General features: G+C 46.2%; 2 protein-coding genes across 3 annotated transcripts; one reads left to right on the plus strand and one right to left on the minus strand.

Moving 5' to 3' along the window:
* Positions 1-968: 968 nt before the first annotated feature.
* LOC142929772 (uncharacterized) lies at positions 969-5,404 on the plus strand. Its single transcript, XM_076071694.1, has 2 exons — positions 969-1,322; positions 2,365-5,404. The coding sequence occupies exons 1-2, from the start codon at positions 1,137-1,139 to the stop codon at positions 3,454-3,456; spliced, it is 1,278 nt and encodes a 425-aa protein (XP_075927809.1). The 5' UTR covers positions 969-1,136; the 3' UTR covers positions 3,457-5,404.
* LOC116944693 (heterogeneous nuclear ribonucleoprotein A1-like) lies at positions 4,830-17,781 on the minus strand. 2 transcript variants are annotated; one of them, XM_032958486.2, is made up of 11 exons: positions 17,630-17,781; positions 14,702-14,818; positions 14,052-14,198; positions 13,254-13,464; positions 12,937-13,035; positions 12,412-12,483; positions 12,263-12,319; positions 11,430-11,567; positions 11,161-11,301; positions 10,683-10,784; positions 4,830-8,664 (listed from the first exon to the last, which is right to left on the minus strand). In XM_032958486.2, the coding sequence occupies exons 1-10, from the start codon at positions 17,639-17,641 to the stop codon at positions 10,711-10,713; spliced, it is 1,068 nt and encodes a 355-aa protein (XP_032814377.2). In that variant the 5' UTR covers positions 17,642-17,781; the 3' UTR covers positions 4,830-8,664; positions 10,683-10,710. The 2 variants fall into 2 exon arrangements, with proteins under 2 accessions (XP_032814377.2, XP_032814368.2); XM_032958477.2 differs by lacking the exon at positions 4,830-8,664 and adding an exon at positions 9,647-10,339.
* Between the last annotated feature and the right edge of the window lie 2,340 nt (positions 17,782-20,121).

The raw sequence follows: 20,121 nt of genomic DNA on the forward strand, positions 1-20,121 counted from the left end.
GATGCTTAATCAGAGCGGCATGTAAACGTCAGCACTGGAGGAGACAAAGGCGGTCGGGCGTGTTGCCGGCCACCCACCCCGTCATGTGACGCGTGATCCTTGCGCCAACTTCTGTTAAGGCTGTGGTTGGAGGAGGGTGGAATCTTTGTTTTTATTTGTAAAATCTATGAGCTTTGAAGATATATATTTTTTTCACAGATATTCCAGTAGGGGCGGGTCATTCCAGCAGTTCAGTTGCTCAGTTCAGAGTTGAATTTGTTTGGGAGAACTCCGATGAGCTATGAAGCTCATTTTCACAGTGGACGCGTGTGTTAAAATGTTGGTGGCTTCAGCTCGCTCGCTTCCACGGCACATTAGCAGCGCTATGAACCGGGGATTAATTTCGTCCTCGTTATTTTTGTGGAAACGCTGCCGAGGCCGGCATAGAATCTGGACGACTGTCGCTACCGCGAGAGCACAAGGCACGCCAATCCAGTCGTTCATAATAACCCTCCTCGGCTGTCATCCAACACTGGGGATGGCTCACGCATGTGGATCACACACACAGTGGAGCCGGGCTACAAAGGGGATGTGATTCGGAGGCCCCCACCCTAAATGCACATTTGATGAGGTCTTCCGGATGAGTCACCCTTGAGCAAAAAAAAACACCCCAAATATCTCCCGAACTAAATTGGCTTTACTCGGGGAAATAACACTTCTGAACTGCTGAGCATCTTCGCTGTGGAATACGGGCTGGCTTACGTACGGTGCGAAAGAAGTTCAGCATACATACTGTACATACCATTTCGAGACGAAGGCTCGGCCCTCCTCCCACGATGGTTCCGGCAAGGTCCCATGACCTGCCACATTTTTGAATGTGATCACGCCGAGGGGGAATCATCCTCCTTATCGCGCGGCCGAGCGCAAGCCGAAACCACCTCGCGAGCGCGCGCTAAGCGGGCACCGCACTCGGCGCGCCAACGTCCGAGCCGCATTTCACGTCCGCGTGCCATCGCAGATCGCGTCCACCTCAAGGATCGCCGCGGAGGTATGCAGACCCCGATTCTCCTCCCGAGCGAGCGAGAAGACTCGGAGACGCGACCCGACCGCACCTGGGCACCTCACCCGCCGGCCGGAGCTACCCGTCACGCGCACACATGGCTTCGCGTCTGCCGCCCCATCACTCGACGTCGTCGGAGCCCGCGGGCTATCAACACCGAGAGGACGCCGGCGGTGGACCCCTGCCCTACCACACCGCGCCGGGAGCTCAGTCGTGCGTCGTCGCGTCGGAGGAACAGGGCCACTGCTTCTGGCAGGACCTGCTGTGTCTCGCCGAGGGTCAGGTGAAGGAGGCACGGGAGTGCTGTGCGCACCACTCGCACCACACCAACACGTGACACCCGCTGGCCTCAACACTCGCTCGCACGGCAGGGAGGGGTATTTCCTCTCTGGTTAGATACATGTGTACCGTCTGTTCTCCTCGAACGCCGCGTTATGGAAAAATCGCGTTATAGTAAATAATTTATTGCATAAGGTAAAGCACAATCAGAGATGCCACGTGAGATGCATACGGAGGCTGGGCAGACTGCGGCGCGTGGGTAGCATCTAGAAGTATCCAGCAGCATCCCCACCTTGCGTGGTGCTACGCCGAGGCAACCGTAGGACCGTTTATTCCTGTTCGCTCAATCGCGTTATATCCAACAAATTCCAACTGCATTTTCAGAAAAATTTAGTTAAATGTATGCTGAACTTCGTTCGCATCGTACGTAGCCAACCGTGCTAATCGGAGGTGTGGAGAAGAAGCGTCGATCCGAAACTTCGCAGAGCAGTTTTCCACTCCACGTTAGGGCATCGCCTCTGGAAGATAACTTCACAGAACTAGTTACGAGGTCCCTTTAGTTGCTTCGTACCCACACGAGGTGGTAACCTCTTCTGCTTTGCTGTGGAGGTGTTTGTGACATAGCAGTCAAATAATTGATTCAGGCCTTAAGAGATGTCACCAAATTACGTAAAATATAAAATTACAAAAACTGCTACGCAATGTCTTTTTTGGGTTGCAGTTATTGGTGACAAGGCTGAGACCTACAACCCACCACACTTGAGATTATTAGTTTTTTAGTTGTTTGTGCTTTCTTTTGGTACCATTTCTTAATTTGTTTAATCATGTTTTGTTATTTATCTTGGCAGTGGGGTTTTCCTTTGCTTGGTGTATGTATGCGTGTTTGTTGGATTTTTTTTCGCTCCGTGCGAAGCCAACCGCGTATATTTAATGTGGTAATTTTATACATATATAATTAATGTACAACTTTGTGGGATGCTGTTATCCAAGAGAGCGTTGCAAGGAGAAGCAAGCCATCAACCCCTCAAACGCGTTGTCTCCGACAGGCACCGGAACACTCCACGGCGATGGGAAGCGCCTCCTTTGACGAGAGCCATTATCTGAAGAGCTCCTACACGGTGGCCGAAGAAGACTGCTTCCACGTGTCTCCCCTGTGCCTGCCCCACGACTTCCCCAACCACGCGCACTCCGGCAACAATCCCAACCCAGTGGCGGCCTTCGGGAACGCCGAACCCACCAGCCACGTCAGCGCGGCACTGCCCGACACATTTTGCCCGGAGCCTCAGGCGTACGGCCACAGGACAGCCCATCACGTCCCACATCCCGGCTGCTACGCGTCGAGTCAGATGCTCGCTTTGAGCTCACACCAGCCACCAGAAAGCTCCCCGGAGGTCGACGGCCCCTATGTCGCCCCAGCCTTGGGGGGACATTGGGAGTTCGGCGTGCCGACGAACGGCCTGGACCGCTCGCACGGGACCCTCGAGCCCGAACAAGGGGCCGCCTTTCCCACGGCCCAGCGACACGAGGCCGCGGCTTCGACGAGCGGCGACCCAAGGTTCTCCTCCGCGTGCCTCCCAGGTGTCTCCCACTCGGCTGGCCCGTGGGGCGACTTCGCCGCCGCGTTGCGCAGAAGCGCCGATGGCGTCGCCGCCCACGCCGCCGCCACCACCGCCACCACCGCCTCGTCGTCGCCGAGGCTCAGCAAAGACGAGCGCAAGGCGAGGTCCATGAAGATCCCGATGTCCGTGTCGGACATCGTGGCGCTGCCGGCCACCGAACTGGCCGAGCGACGTTCGCGGCTGGCGCTGAGCGAGGCGCAGATGAGCCTCGTGCGCGACATCAGGCGGCGCGGCAAGAACAAGGCGGCGGCGCACAACTGCAGGCAGCGCAAGCTCCAGGGCCTCGCAGGACTCGAGGGCGAGCTGGGGCGGCTGGGGGCGCAGCGTGAGCAGCTCCTGCGCGAGCGCTGGGAACTGGAGGGGGCCCTGAGGGACACGCGCGTGCAGCTCCACGAGTTGCTGCACGGCGGACACGTGGCGCCCGGCGGGCGAGGGGTAGGTGGACATTCGACGGGTGGCGTGTTCGCCCCGAACGCCAGCGATGGCCTCCGCCTACCCCATTTTTCGCACGCGACTTGAGGGGGTGGGGTGCGGTGCGGTGCGGCGCGCGTGTAAATGTCCGAATGCGTTTGGGGATTTTTTTTTTGCTTCCCGGCCACGATTGTTTCGACGAAAATTGTTTACCAGATCCTACACGCACCTCGCTTTTACTCACCTGCGACTCCCTCTGATGCGGTAGCAACCACCACCTAAATATTACCTTGATGTTCAGCCAAACAGGAGAGCACGTCTTCACTACGGGCTCCGCACATCTTGATTTCCTATTTTCTACATAGGCACTAACGCAACCCGTCGTTACAAGCCCGGGAAACCAAAAAAAGGTCTTCGAATCATCGGGCCAACTGCATTTTTATTCCCCATTTCATCCACATCAGTATAGTAATTTCCACCACCCACTAAAAATGTTTTACTCGGTTTATATTTTTTTAAAAATCCCTTCTATTTTCTCCATAAATCCCACTTCCCCCCAAAAAAACCCTTCCAAAATTGCCCACCTCCAAATCCAGTACATTCCGTCACGGCACGTGCATTTGACGCGTTGCAAATCCTATTTGTATTACACACGTTAGGAGTTATCAGGAAAATGGGAAAACATTGCTTCCCTGTCATGAATGTGTGCAAGTTGTTGTCGAGCCATTACGTTTAACCTATGGATGTTTACAATGTCACAACCCCAATATTTCAACCGGTGTTCAATAAGTGGCACAAATGGTTACTTCCTTTCATCCGGTTTAAAGGGCACATACTATGATATCAGTTGGTTCCAACAAGCAATGAGCGTCACTCATCTTCCATTCGTTGAGTCGAACCAGTAGTGGGAACGCCACTTGCCTATGGAATTGAGCAGTGTCATCATCGTACCGTAAGTGCCGACTTTCCATAAAAATATGTACATTTTACCGAAGGCAAAAATAAACCCCATGCAGGGATTCCGATTGTAAAGTCCACGCTCCACTCAGGGCCACGCGGCTGGTGCGGAATCTCACGTGCCTCCCGAATGAAATCAAACGTAGGTTGTATAACCAGCCTGTGACAACGGAGCTCAAAAATAAATCTGATCAAAATCTGATGCCCAGCTCACCCCACCAAGAGAAAACGATTGCATAAAGTCACAGAAAATCATATTGGTTCTTTCGGTAAATTCACGAAGGGAAACAATAAAAAATAGTTTCCCCTTCTACGTGACTTTACCAAAAGAAGCAAGAATATCCCTGCAGTCGCGAAAGCTTTAAATCACAGATAATCGTCAAGAATTCAATCATCAAATACATTTATCTACTTCTAGTTTTTTGATCTCACCAACCAAAATGTAATTTCATTGTATTAATGATGGAATAAAATGCTACTTTATCAAGTTCGTAAACGACGTTCAGCAAAAGTGAAAATGCGACGAGTGTTAAAGCAATCTTTATTGCAGTAAAATGTACACTGCATACACGTGAAAATCGTTGAGCCACAGTAGACACTTCCGTTGCATTCAAAACCCAACGCATTGGAATTTCTACGACCGATACGGTTTGCTTGTGCACAGCTGTTGCACAACGTCTGAGAAATTGATGACTCGTGAACGTGTATTTCTGCTTTCTGAATTAAAAGCATGACAAAGTCTTTCCACGTACTTTGGCAAGCCGAACCGATACCATGATGACTTCAAAAGACTACATCTAAATGCTAATGGGAAAGTGCAGTCGAATAACCACTAGGCAAACGCATACCTTTATTGAATACAAACTTCAGGCGCATTACGACATAGACACTGCAGCACACTAATTGATGTTAACATCAAATACTGGTTGAACAGCATGCACACGCTCGTTGAACTCTTCAAACATGCGGTGGCTTCTCTTGTAGTTTTTTTCGTTTACCGTGAAGATTGTGGTCACAGTACGTTGCAGAAATTATTTCTTTTCCACTACCAGCTGACCCACCACCTAATTAAAGTGCAAGTTTACGCTGATTCTAGATCCATTTTCCCGAAAAAAAGCGACACGTGTATGGAGCACTTCTTCCGTGGCATACGTAGCCAACCGTGCTAATCGGAGGTTTGAGAAAACTACGAGCTGGTAAAAAAAAACCCGGATGTTTTTAAACCGAATATGTAAAGGTGTCAAAACCAAATGGAACCCATGGCTTTTGTAGAATATGAAATAGCATTCCATTCAGTGGACACTGATGCAGTCATCCAAACCGTCACAAAGCAATTGCTAAATAAAAATATATAGATATGACAATGTATCAATGTGAAACACCTCCAGGGAGATATTCATGCAGAAGCATACTACAAATAAAAAGTCAGGCAAGGGAACATGCTCTCAACAAGGATATTAAAAGCAACATTAAAAAGGAAATTTTCCTAAAAATGTTAAGGAATAAACATGGACAAAACATTATTTGTATCTACATCTAAAAAAAATCAAGGCAAACTGCAATCAAAACAAAGATGGCGCTTTAGTAAAATTGAATGACATTGAAAAACGTACCAAAGCGACTAAGTTATTTTCAACCAGTTCACATTACCTTTCCATGACATGGATCGGAGACATGGACTAGCAAACAAGACAACACTTGAAAAGTACACGAATTAAGAGATGCATGTTTATAAACACACCGGGAGAGAACGTCGTATGGATGAGAGACCACATGCAACTTACGAGATCTCGTTTTGTGTAAACTATCTTTTATTTCACCAGCTAAGGCCCACTCGGGTGCATAGCTCTTTTTTGGAAGTGACCTGGCCACAAATGATAGTTCAACTAAGTGACTTGTGGAAATGAAGAGCAGCCAACTACTCTAAATGCACGTTTCCAAAAACCGGAGGATCCGGAGAAAAATCCAAACACAGGCCTGTCAGGGTTGAGATCAAACTCGTGCCATCCTGCATACCAGGCGAAGTAGTTTACATGTTGCCACCGTGGCGCCCCAACATTTATTCTTGGGTACACACACAAAAGTGGCCTTGCGAGAAGGGATATACGAGACTGGTAGTAACGGATCCTCAGCCACAAAGAGGAAACGCACCCAAAACGAGGACCGTGGAGAGACGGGAGCAGAGATTAGCTCATGTGCAGCAAAGAGATTGTGGTATCACAGGACAAAGCAGTGCAGAGCTGAAGGCAATACAATCTTACTGCACATTCATATTTTTCTAAGATACGCAATTTCAAACGGTTGCACTGAATTTAGATTCAGTACAGCAGTTATATATAAAAAAAATCAGACATCAAGGCCATTGGCACACCTTTAATAAACGCGATTGTGAGTCACAATGAATTGTGCGTAAGACTTCCAAAATGTTTCTTCACAATGGCAAAAAAAGTTTGCACCTTCGAAATCCCATTAAAATGCTTCATGATGTAAATGCCTATTCACCATTATATATGCAAAGGCAATTATCATTTGCATTCCAGCAATGTTCAGCGGCAGCTAATACCAGTTACGTTCCAAAATCAAGAGATTAAAACATTAAGCTCGTTTTGTCTGCATCGAATTATGTAAATGTGCATATAAACTTTGCATTCACAGCACAGGAAAAAAGTCTGTTCTCAAACGAGAATCCTGCTCTGGAGTGACATTCATCAAAAGTCCTGGGGGGGGGAATTGTTTACATTCCTCTATTGGTGTATCTTACAAAATTCTACGTCTCCCTTTAATACTTAAGCAGGCCCAATGGGCATGTCAGATTCTTTGTCATAAAAAAAATTCCATTCATAACTCTAAATAGTAATGCACATTCCCGGTTGCTACTTCCAATATGTTCAATTGCCTCCTATCCATACTGTGCAGTATCGTCTTACCTGCTCTGTGCATATGTGAATTTAACAAGAGCTGGAAACGTTCCCTAATACTGTATTCCAGACATGGGACAATACCAAAAGTCCTATTTAATCAGAGGTGGCCATGTCAAAGCTCAAACTCAGGATTTAACCAAAGCCAGCTTTAGCCGACGAGAGGGCACGGGGGTATTCTCAGCCAGTGTCGTGCCGAATAGCTGTGACATCTGGTCTGGATGGGTGGAAAAGCTGTGTCAAAACAAAGTTCTAGTTCTCAGGGAATGTTGGGGGTTTTTATTGTTTGCGGAGCAGGCCCCAAAATGCCAAGCGGGTAGCAACAGCATTAAGTTGTGGGTTTACCATCACAACACACTGGTGCGTTAACGACAAATTTACATTTACGCGATCTAACCGAATTTTTTTTATGGGGCACGAGTGAAGTTGATAAGAACGCTATCGATGTGCACACACCACCACCTCATGTACACCCCATTCATAATAAACGTTATCAACCAGAAACCTACAATTATTCAGATTGCAAAATAATTAGCAGCAAAAAGTATACCCCGAGAATAAAATTGACCTAAACTATTGTAGGGCACAACCCACTCATTCCATGTAAAAATGGCATTTTTTTCTGATTTAGCACCTCTGCATCACAATTCTTGTAAGCATTTTAAAATTGTGGTTAGGAGGGTTGGAAATGGAGAGACAAATCAAACATGGAAACTTAACACACATCACGAGTCATCCCTTCACCAGCATTTCACTTTGTCCAGTACTCTTTTGGGTTAGATCGCGTAAATGTCGTTAAAACCCGCCACCACCAACTACTAAGGGTTGTCACGCAAGCAGAACATGACAATTCGTCAATAGTACAGCACACCGGTGGTGGAGAGCCAAGCCACAACATTTACAAACCGAGTATAACGGTTCACCAGTAATTACAACTGGCTTCATTCAAGCTAGATGAAGCATGGATAGGAGGCAATTGAACATATATTGGAAGTAGCAACCGGGAATGTGCAATACTATTTAGAGTTATGAATGGAAATTATTTTAGTGACAAAGAATCTGACATGCCCATTGGGCCTGCTTAAGTATTAAAGGGAGACATCGAAAATGTAAGATACACCAATAGAGGAATGTAAACAATTGAAGCAAGTTGTAATTACTGGCGAAACGTCGTACCGATTGTAAATGTTGTAGCTTGGCTCTCCAACACACCGATGTGCTGTACTAGTGACGAATTGGCATGTTCTGTTTACGTGACAACCCTTACTAGTTGGCTATCGGGTGGTGGCGGGTTTTAACGACACATTTAAATATTCACGCGACCTAACCCAAAAACCTCCATTACGGATATTGGTCACAAAAGCCTCCCACGTGTTAGTCCATTACCTGATGCATTGTAGACACTTACCTTTCGGTCAGAATAATATTTCTTTCTTTACACCTGCAGCAGCAATTGATAAAAAAAAAGTTATTAAAAACAACTCGGTCGACAAGCGCATCATAAAAAACTCGCTATTTAGAAATCAATCTTTCAACCAATTCAATAAAAAAAAACAATGAAATTGCACATTTGATTTGTAAACATCTAAACATGTTTGTATAAAGGTGCTCTGCAAATCTTACCTATTACCACACTGGTTGATATCTGTCCTAAACGGAGCTTCAAGCTGCTACATCAGGACAAGCTCGGCTTGACGATCAGTCCACACGGCCTATCCCTGCGCTGGGCTGAAGGGACTGCCGCTACAAGCACACCAACTTGCTTGCTACGGTCGCAGCTGTCGTAGGGGGCCTCTGCAGCTAGTCCCCCTCGGATACGCAACCGCCTGCAGCCTCCTCGTGTCCAGCTCGCTACTCTGCGTCCACAGAGCTCACTGGGTGGGGGGGTGGAGGCTGGAACGTCTAGCAAACCTGTAAGGGGGAGGAATCCCGGTAGAGTGGGGTGCTAGAAACATGCAGTGACATCCTTCGGGGGGGGGGGCAGCTGCGTCGCGTTCCGTTCTCTAGAAGCAGGTGGCGGCGGCAACTACGATTCTTCTGGACGCCGATTTAACTCCAGTGTGGCTGCGCTGTCGAGGCGTGCGCTGTTAAGCTGTCATCTGTGATAAAACGTGACGTCGATGGCTCCCAGCGGTCACCTAGTTGAGAAACGGTGGGCTGGCTGTCGTAGCTACACGTTCAGTCTCGACGGGGACTCTTGGCTCTCCACAGTGCAGAAGACATCCCCCTCTTCTAAGATCGCTTGGACGCAACGATAAGTTGTTGAGCAAATAGCCGAGCGGTAGTTGGGTCTTGAGAAAAGTAAAACACCCAACGGACTGCGCGACTACGTTCAAGAAACCATAACGATACGAACTAAGAGCGCGCGGTTCACGGCGAATTACGCACGAATCTAGGAAATAAAAACAATCTAATCTTTAAAAGGTTTTTTGAAAAATTTATATTTCGCTGTATTAGGTTGACAAACACATTTTCCAAACAGGTCAGAGATGTGACTTATTAGTAAGGTCTTGAAGTCAATTAAAACATCATTAGAACATAATATTAAAATTCATTCATATGAAAAAACATTTGAGCTGACAGGTCTGCAGTAACATCAATGATGGAAGCCATATGTTCAAAGCATTTCTTAGTGTGTTGCTAGTACGTTTATTGTATGGAGGCCAACACGAAACATGATTTTATTGGCTCATAGAAACCAACCTGTTAAGCATACATCATCCTGTTTACGTGCACTATATCTGTAAATTACGCAGTGTTAAAGCAATCTAGACAATGGACATGTCAGTCGGTACTCAAAACTAATTCAAAAATCAAAACATGAAACTACAATGGAAAATATGAAAAAGCTCGACTAGGATTTACCACTATTTTGAATACGTGGAATGCTGTGTAAATTTTCACACAAAGCGGTTTTATAGCATACACTGCAGACATGTTTTATAATCACCACCACCACAAAGGCACAATATTGAACTCACACATGCCACGGGCTATGGAAAGGGAGGTAAAAAGTTCTATGGAGTTGTCTGCCTGAAGGGGACTGTCACTTTGGAGCCCACAAATCTGAGGCTGTCCTGTCACTCTTGGCTGGTCTTGGCTAATTACACTCTGGCCTGTTGAAACGTAAAAAATAGAAGACGAAACAACAGTTGTAAATCTGTTAATTGACTTCCAAAATTACTACAAAAAACATTTAAATAGAGGGCGCTCTACACAAGTCATAAAGGCAACTGATGGTACTGACTTGTGTACTTTATTAAATAGTCCAACGCCTTTTTGTTAAGTTTAACACATAGGCTTTTTGTTCTGTGAAATGCTTTGTGCAAAAACATTATCTTGCAATGAAATGGTTAACCAACATCTTGCAAATGTCATATGGTAGGAACATGAAAATTCTAAAATGTAAGTTTTATGTGATATGCATTACAGTAATGCATAAATAATAGCAATACATACCTTGGGATACTGAGAGCCACCATATCCACTAATATCTTCCACGTCCTCCATAGCCACCGCCGCCGCCGCCACCACCACCACCACCGTCAGAGCCGTAGCCACCTAAAGAGAAATATCTACATAAATATCTATGCCACATTTATTGATAAGACGATCATTTTGTGCAATACGTCACGACCCTTGCCATTTTTGCGCACCGATGGAGTGTCATTTTTCAAAATAATGTGCAAGGATTTTAATGCAACTTTGCCCATAACCTTCTTTGAAACTATTTTTCCTTGACGTAACATTTGCTGTTAAATGCAGGCATCCCGCATTTAAGATTTTTTTCTCATCCCACTGGCATCCTTCTTCCAAAAGTAGAAGAGGGATTTAATCACAATAACAGTCAATGGACATGTAAGGCAAGTTGAAAAATATTATCAGATCGTAAATTATTAAAAAAGAAACTAGTTACAAATATTTTGCTTCATCATACCTCCATATGGACCTCCAGAGTTCCTTCCTCCATAGCTTCCACCTTTCATGGGTCCATAATTGGACTGTTGGTGGTTGTAGTTACCAAAATCATTACCACCATAGCCACCACCACCACCACCTCCACCACCACCGTAGTTACCTGTTGTGCACAGCTACATTTTAGGACAAACTCCACATATCAACAATTTTAAGTAAAAAAAATCAAAACATGTACAATTGACTTGATTGAATGTTCAGCAAATTGATAATGTAAGTGTTGCAACTTACCACCACCATACCCTCCACCACCCCCATAGCCATCATAACCACCTCCGCCATATCCACCTCCGTGGTTGCCATAACCTCCGCCATAACTGCCACCACGATCTCCATACCCACCACCCGCACCACCACCATACCCGCCACCTACGGTGGGGGGAATCAACAGACACAACTTAATACGAGTCATAAGTATTCACCCAAAATCTTCTCGCATGTCAATGATTCACCACAAGAACCCATGTCTTTTTAACGCGTAGGCCTTTCGCGACCAATAGCATCCATAATAGTTTTTTTTTGGGTTAGATCGCGTAAATGTGTCGTTAAACTCACCACCACCCAACACAATTTTGCTCTCCAACTCGCCGCTGTGCTAGTAACGAATTGGCATGTTCTGTTTATGTGACAAACCTTACTAATTGGCCTATATTATGAACCCATGCCTTTATTTGTATGAAACATTTCTGTCTGCAGTCCATCTCGTTTGTAAAGTGGAGTTTGTTTTGACCAATGTTTAGAGGAATAAATTAAATTATGCAAAAACTTTATATAAAACACATTTGAAGCATTGTGGGATTAAATGTCATTTCATTCGCGAATCTTAACATGCATATTTCATACCCCATATAGCATGGTTGAAGAATAAAGTGTAAGCATAAAATGTGTAACATTTATCTGGCAAAATTGTATTCATAATTGTTCCTTTTACTAAAGCAAAATGACCAAGTTAACACGAGGTTACTTAAAACTGGGTTTTGTAAATAGAAAATTGTGGAAAAACTAAATACAAGCCAGCATTTATTTACAAAATTCTTAGGTTGTTAAAAAAATCCAGTTCTTACCACCATAGCTGTCGTAACCATCCGAACCCCCATATCCACCACCACCGTAGCCACCACCTTCAAGAAAGATCATAATTGATGTTATATTCATCAACAATCAACAAATCATGTAAACACACAACTGTCAAAGAACTTGACAACATATTTACCTCCACGACTGCCTCCGTATCCTCCCCCACCTCCATTTCTTCCGCCATAACCACCTGAGCGGTCTCCTCTCCCTTTTTAAAACACAGGAAAGGACAAAAAAAATATTTCATGTGCAGATTCAACCCGAGTCCATTAACTCTTTCCACTATTCTCTCTAAAATACATAAATACATGGGTATATAAATATCAGGATTGTAACATATGAATACTTTTTTAACGTTACTGTGATTGGTGCAGTGAACAGGAGGCCGAAAAGTTCTCACCACATTTGTCATGATTATTGACTTAAACCAGAGCAGATCATAGTAGGGGCTACTGTATACAGTCATTAAATATAACCAAAAGTGAACGCGTTGCAGAAGCATGCGTCTGAAAAGTATTTATTTGAAATTAAATATCAGCGCCATCGGGGCTTGTAAACAAAATGAATAATCTGTATTTACATGTAATTTTAAGAACGGTATTTGAGGTAGGGAACTTCCTGCATTGTGCTGATAGATAATGACAGCTCAAGTGCTACTTACCACCTTGTCTTGGGTCTCCTCCCAAAGAGTTCATCTCCTGCTTGGAGAGAGCCTTCCGCACTTCAGCCTTGTGTCCATTGATGGTATGGTACTTCTGAACTAAAACAGAACAAGGATACAGAAAACAGAACTTATAAATCCACCCCCATGAATAAAATACAAGCAATGCGAATTTGTTGGAAAGTGTCAAGAGTGCAAAAACACTTAAAAGCAAGTTTTGTCATAATACTCAAAATATAGCTCGCAAAGCAGCAAAAAAGTTGGCTTACAGCTTTAAACTATTGCAGAGCATTGGCAGTGTACAAAGCTCGACCTACCAACCACTTTGTCAACGGCGTCGTGGTCAGAGAACGTGACAAAGCCAAAGCCTCTCTTCTTGCCAGACTGGCGGTCCTCCATGACATCCACAGACTCCACCATGCCATATTCCGAAAAGTAATCTCGCAAGTGGTCTTCATCCGTGTTGTCCTTGATGCCACCCACAAAGATCTTCTTCACCTTCAGATGGGCACCAGGCTTGAGAGAGTCCTGTGAAAAGCATACGAAACAGGTTACACACCAGCTACCAATGATGCACAACATTTACAGAGAGATTAAAATAGAACATGATACAATTAATCAAATCCCCACTTTATAAAGCACTTTATAAACACACGTTCAGCATGCACAACTATAAAATGGAACTAGCAACAGCACAACTTAATATTGCTTTGCATTATGGAAAATAAATGGCACCACAAAACTACCATCAACACTCAGGTTGTTCTCCAATGTGCTCACAACATACATTTATTTTACAATGGTGTAATGCAAATGCTCTCAAAAGGTGGTTCATGGACAAATAGGGGTTTTTTAAAGGCATTATGAGAACGCATAGAAATGTCATCCCCTACTATTAAACTACTGCAGACTATGTCTGTGACACGTAGCACTATCGCGATATCCTTGTACTTTAAAGGTTGAGGCGAATAATAAATGTCCTCGTAAACCGATTTGATTAAAAAGCCTGCAGAAGGATAAAGGGTTTAACAGGATTAAGGGTTTAGAGGAGGCCACAATAACTGTTCAAGCTGAGAATCCCCAGCGCGATTTCAAACACGGCGAGAGGGGGGTACCTCGCGCGAGATGGCACGCTTCGCCTCCACCACGCGGCCGTCCAGATGGTGAGGGCGAACCTCCATGGCAGCGTCCACCTCCTCGGCCGACATGTACGTCACAAAGCCAAAGCCTCGCGAGCGCTTTGTGTGGGGGTCCCTCATCACCTGTCAAGCAGAGAACAAGAATCAAGTTAAGAATATTTAAAGATGCAATGTGGAGCAGTACCACGATCCACCCACAATCTGTGACCAACAATTACCCGGATTTAACCCTGTAATATACGAGACAGAGTACTACCGCCATCTATTGGCAGAAGTAATATTTTTGTGTATGAAGCCTAAGGGATTTTTTTTATTTGCAATCAGCCATAACGAAAACGTGTATACTTATGTTAGCGTTTGTTTCTGACTTGTCCCAAAATCCACAATAATTTGCGATCCACATATTGGCAACCGATAGCAAGCCACCAAACGAGACCCCATCCTTTCCAAGTCCCAAAAGGATCGGTTGATAAGATGCATCCAAAAGGGCTTCAAGCAAACCCAGTCCTGATTTAGCACACAGAAGCCAGGGGGACAGGGTCAACCAAATGGGAAAACGACTGTACAAACTATGAACGCAACAGAAAAGCCCGACTCGTGGTTTTCCGGCGAAACAATTAACTTACCACACAGTCGGTCAGCGTGCCCCATTGTTCAAAATGCTTCTGCATGGATTCCTCGGTGGTCTCAAAACTGAGACCACCGATGAACAGCTTGCGCTGCTGCTCATCTGGAGAGTAGTGCTGTAAAGTAAAACAAAGCAAAACGTTATAAAATAATCAATGACACATTTTAAATGTGCTGCATAACGTAATGCATTTCCAGTAAAAGAATACCTTCAAACCATCGTTTGCACATTCCCCCCCCCCCCCAATGGATTCAGGATATCACCAAATGCTCTTGATGGGAAACTGGGGTGATTGTACATTTTCCATTGTGTGCGTGGGCGGTAGTGACGTCACCGCGTACATCTGCGTGACGACATCGACCGCATAACCCCCCCCCCCACCACTCCCCTCGGCGTTTTGCCAGGTTCGTGCATGCCGACGTCACGCCTTCCCCTCCCTCCCTCCACCTTCGCCGTGTATCCCACGCAAATGCGCCATCGGCAGTGCTATTACCGTACTACTGGCCGACCAACCCGTCGCGCCTTTTGACTCGATGGCATGCGTCGAGGGGTTGGCGGGTCAAGAGTAGGGGTGGCCGACACGCGGATGGGGGCGCGCGGTCGGGGAGGGGGGCAGTATAGGTGGGGGGTCCGAGGGGATGCGTGGGTTGGGAGTTAGTCGGGAGGAGGTTCAGTGAGTTGGGGGGGGGGGGTTACCAGGGGAAGCGTGGGTTAAGGGTTAGTCGGGGGGGGGGGGCGAGGGTGGTGGTAGGTCTTTCAAGGACGGGACCCAATCATACCATACTAAGTTTTGCTGGCTGGCCTAAGGGAGGGACGGTCACGTCCTAAGGACGTGGATATGAAAAAAAAATAGCACGGTTACGCAACAGGCCGTGATTTTCCAGCAGGCGGCAACTGTAGCGTACTGTATTGCGTGAACACGTGGCACTTTGTAAGCTTCCTTCTCAAATTCTGGGACAAAAGACAGTACATGAATTGGCATATAATTACCATACTTTTAACAGCATAACGTGCATTCGCAAGTCACCCTATTTAATCAAACCATGAGGCAGTATGAAAAGAAACGTAAAAAGGGGTGAAGCCGCTAATATTATAAAAGGTTAAAAATCAACAGTACCAGCAACCTACCCAATCATTAGATGTCAAGTATATTAAACAATTACATTCCACGGTATGATAAAAAGGGTTTTATTGGGTTTCCAGTTCAGTTCTAACTTTCACAAGAAAAATAACCATCACACGGAAAGTAACACATCTCCTCCTGCCATGATACTAAAGCTCTAATCAAATGTTGCCAGTATGGCACAAGTGTCGAGTTAATTAGTTTTTTAAAAAAAAATCACTTGCAAGCAAAAGAAATAAAAAAATTGCTGCACGTGGCTCGTAAAACATCGAGAGCAAGACTAGATCACAGTACGCACTGTTGTGGATACACAATGGCCATGTAATAATTCGATTACAAGTAGGTGTTCCTTGGACAATATGCTATTGGTTATATATACACACACACCCCAGGTTTGACTTTAAAACTTGCACGCGCTACAGATGGGCTCAATCACCCACTGCCGCTGGGCACAACACCATACCAAAGAGCAATCAAACCTGTCTGTCCACGTGTTTAACAATAAAAAAGCTAAACCGCCTAGATATGACTACGAACGGCACCGACACAGTATATCCAATGTCTCGCCATCAGCATCTGAAGAACTGCTGAGAACGCGTTCCAGAGCAGCAATGTACAGCCCTTTATAAATCTGCTTCTGAACTATAGCAACTCCCCCAAGCCGTGTAAAGGCGTTAAGACTTCACCACGCTGCTCAGCGAGGGTTTCTAAAGGCGAAGCGGATACACGTCGGGAGTATTTACGTAGAGTACAATGGATATACAAAATGTTTACCAGATAATTCCCACTGATATGTATAACTCCTTTTTTTTAAAAGAGCGACCTCGCCACAAACGATAGCTCAACGAAGTGCCTTATTATTAAGAAATGCATAGCAAGCAAATACTCTAAACGCACGTTTCTAAAAATTGGAGGGAAACCCTGAGGGCCCATGAAAGGTCGGGGATCGAACCCACGACCTCCTTGATACCTGACGAGTTAACATCTCGCCACCACGGGCCATTGATGCACGGTCCTCTCTTTGAATAAAGGTTTCGGGTGTACAAAGAGTGAAGCAGTCTCTCACACACACACCAATAAAGTACACACGTGTGCTTGACGTTGCACAACACTTACAAACGCACACATCCCCGACTGCATGGCACCGTATCTTATATAGCAGTGCTCCCGGCAGCCATAGCTAACATTATAAATTCGGACAAGACGCCGCCCGCCATCAGCCATGCGGCCACCACCATGGCAATAATCGGCAAAGCCCCATCACTCACCCGCCTGTGCCCTCCACCCACCGTAAGCTCCCGCACAAACGCCGATACCATCACCGTACTCATCGATGCTCTCTCAGCATTGTTACTCTAACTAACCGCGGTCCATCCAGGACGGAACCGTGCGACGTTTCACGACGCAATGTCCCGACGAGCCACACACACACACAAAACAAAAAGAGGCGAAGGGGACGATCTTAGCGACGCTATACCCCCGCTTGCTCCGAACGCGGTCGGGCTTGCCGTTTGCTCTGCATCCTCAACAGCCGTAGGACAGAAAGAAGAGCCCTTACTCCCCCATCCTCCTCCTCCTCGACGGTCACAAAGCAACACGTGCCACACTCCCCTCACGCCCTTGCCCATGCACGGCACCGACGGCCGCCATTTTACATTTCGCGGTCAGGGTGAACTTTATAAAAGATAACAACAAAAAAACACACACACAAACGCTACAAACACAACTAGACAGCGAGGGAGGATTAAAAAAAAAAACCTCGAAACATTAAGCGGGTGATGGTGGTGGGAGAAGCGCGCTTACGTCTCCAGGCATGATTCCCGCCTGGGCGATGTCTTTGAAACAGCGACGACGAAATGGGCGACGAGGAGAAGAGCGCGCGGGTTTTTAGCGATTCCAGAAGAAACATATTCCACTTCCGGAAGACGTAGTCCACTTCCGAAAGACGTAGTCCTCTTCCGGAAGATGTAGTCCTCTTCCGGAAGACGTACTCCTCTTCCGGAAGATGTCTTCTTCTTCGGGAAGAATTTGTTCGTTTTGGCAATACACGCGTGCTACTTTTTGTATGGGGATGCGTTCTACACCAACCTTGACTGGTGCTGGTTCTACACCAGCCTTGTTGTATAATTGGTGCTGGTTCTACACCAACCTTGATGGTGCTGGTTCTACACCAGCCTTGTTGTATGATTGGTGCTGGTTCTACACCAACCTTGATTGGTGCTGGTTCTACACCAACCTTGACTGGTGCTGGTTCTACACAAGCCTTGTTGTATGATTGGTGCTGGTTCTACACCAGCCTTGTTGTATGATTGGTGGTGGTTCTACACCAGCCTTGACTGGTGCTGGTTCTACACCAGCCCTGATTGGTGCTGGTTCTATACCAGCCTTGATTGGTGCTGGTTCTACACCAGCCATGATTGGTGCTGGTTCTACACCAGCCATGATTGGTGCTGATTCTACACCAGCCTTGATTGGTGCTGGTTCTACATCAACCTTGATTGGTGCTGGTTCTACACAAGCCTTGTTGTATGATTGGTGCTGGTTCTACACCAGCCTTGATTGGTGCTGGTTCTACACCAGCCTTGATTGGTGCTGGTTCTACACCAACCTTGATTGGTGCTGGTTCTACACCAACCTTGATTGGTGCTGGTTCTACACCAGCCTTGACTGGTGCTGGTTCTACACCAACCATGATTGGTGCTGGTTCTACACCAACCTTGATTGGTGCTGGTTCTACACCAGCCTTGATTGATGCTGGTTCTACACCAGCCTTGATTGGTGCTGGTTCTACACCAGCCTTGTTGTATAATTGGTGCTGGTTCTACACCAGCCTTGTTGTATAATTGGTGCTGGTTCTACACCAGCCTTGTTGTAGAATTGGTGCTGGTTCTACACCAGCCTTGATTGGTGCTGGTTCTACACCAGCCTTGTTGTATAATTGGTACTGGTTCTACACCAGCCATGATTGGTGCTGGTTCTACACCAACCATGATTGGTGCTGGTTCTACACCAGCCATGATTGGTGCTGATTCTACACCAACCTTGATTGGTGCTGGTTCTACACCAGCCTTGATTGGTGCTGGTTCTACACCAGTCATGATTGGTGCTGGTTCTACACCAACTTTGATTGGTACTGGTTCTACACCAGCCTTGATTGGTGCTGGTTCTACACCAACCTTGATTGGTGCTGGTTCTACACCAGCCTTGTATGATTGGTGCAGGTTCTACACCAGCCTTGATTGGTGCTGGTTCAACACCAACCTTGATTGGTGCTGGTTCTACACCAACCTTTATTGGTGCTGGTTCTACACCAGCCTTGTATGATTGGTGCTAGTTCTACACCAGCCTTGTATGATTGGTGCTGGTTCTACACCAGCCTTGTTGTACGATTGGTGCTGGTTCTACACCAACCTTGATTGGTGCTGGTTCTACACCAGCCTTGATTGGTGCTGGTTCTACACCAACCTTGATTGGTGCTGGTTCTACACCAACCTTGATTGGTGCTGGTTCTACACCAGCCTTGACTGGTGCTGGTTCTACACCAACCATGATTGGTGCTGGTTCTACACCAACCTTGATTGGTGCTGGTTCTACACCAGCCTTGATTGGTGCTGGTTCTACACCAGCCTTGATTGGTGCTGGTTCTACACAAGCCTTGTTGTATAATTGGTGCTGGTTCTACACCAGCCTTGTTGTATAATTGGTGCTGGTTCTACACCAGCCTTGTTGTATAATTGGTGCTGGTTCTACACCAGCCTTGATTGGTGCTGGTTCTACACCAACCTTGATTGGTGCTGGTTCTACACCAGCCTTGATTGGTGCTGGTTCTACACCAGCCTTGATTGGTGCTGGTTCTACACCAGCCATGATTGGTGCTGGTTCTACACCAGCCATGATTGGTGCTGATTCTACACCAGCCATGATTGGTGCTGATTCTACACCAACCTTGATTGGTGCTGGTTCTACACCAACCTTGATTGGTGCTGGTTCTACACCAACCTTGATTGGTGCTGGTTCTACACCAGCCTTGATTGGTGCTGGTTCTACACCAGCCTTGTTGTATAATTGGTGCTGGTTCTACACCAGCCATGATTGGTGCTGGTTCTACACCAGCCATGATTGGTGCTGATTCTACACCAACCTTGATTGGTGCTGGTTCTACACCAGCCTTGATTGGTGCTGGTTCTACACCAGTCATGATTGGTGCTGGTTCTACACCAACTTTGATTGGAACTGGTTCTACACCAGCCTTGATTGGTGCTGGTTCTACACCAACCTTGATTGGTGCTGGTTCT

Source organism: Petromyzon marinus, chromosome 2 (assembly GCF_048934315.1).
Source record: "Petromyzon marinus isolate PM22_M1 ecotype Great Lakes invasive population chromosome 2, UKy_Petmar_22M1.pri1.0, whole genome shotgun sequence".
Classification (NCBI taxonomy): domain Eukaryota; kingdom Metazoa; phylum Chordata; class Hyperoartia; order Petromyzontiformes; family Petromyzontidae; genus Petromyzon; species Petromyzon marinus.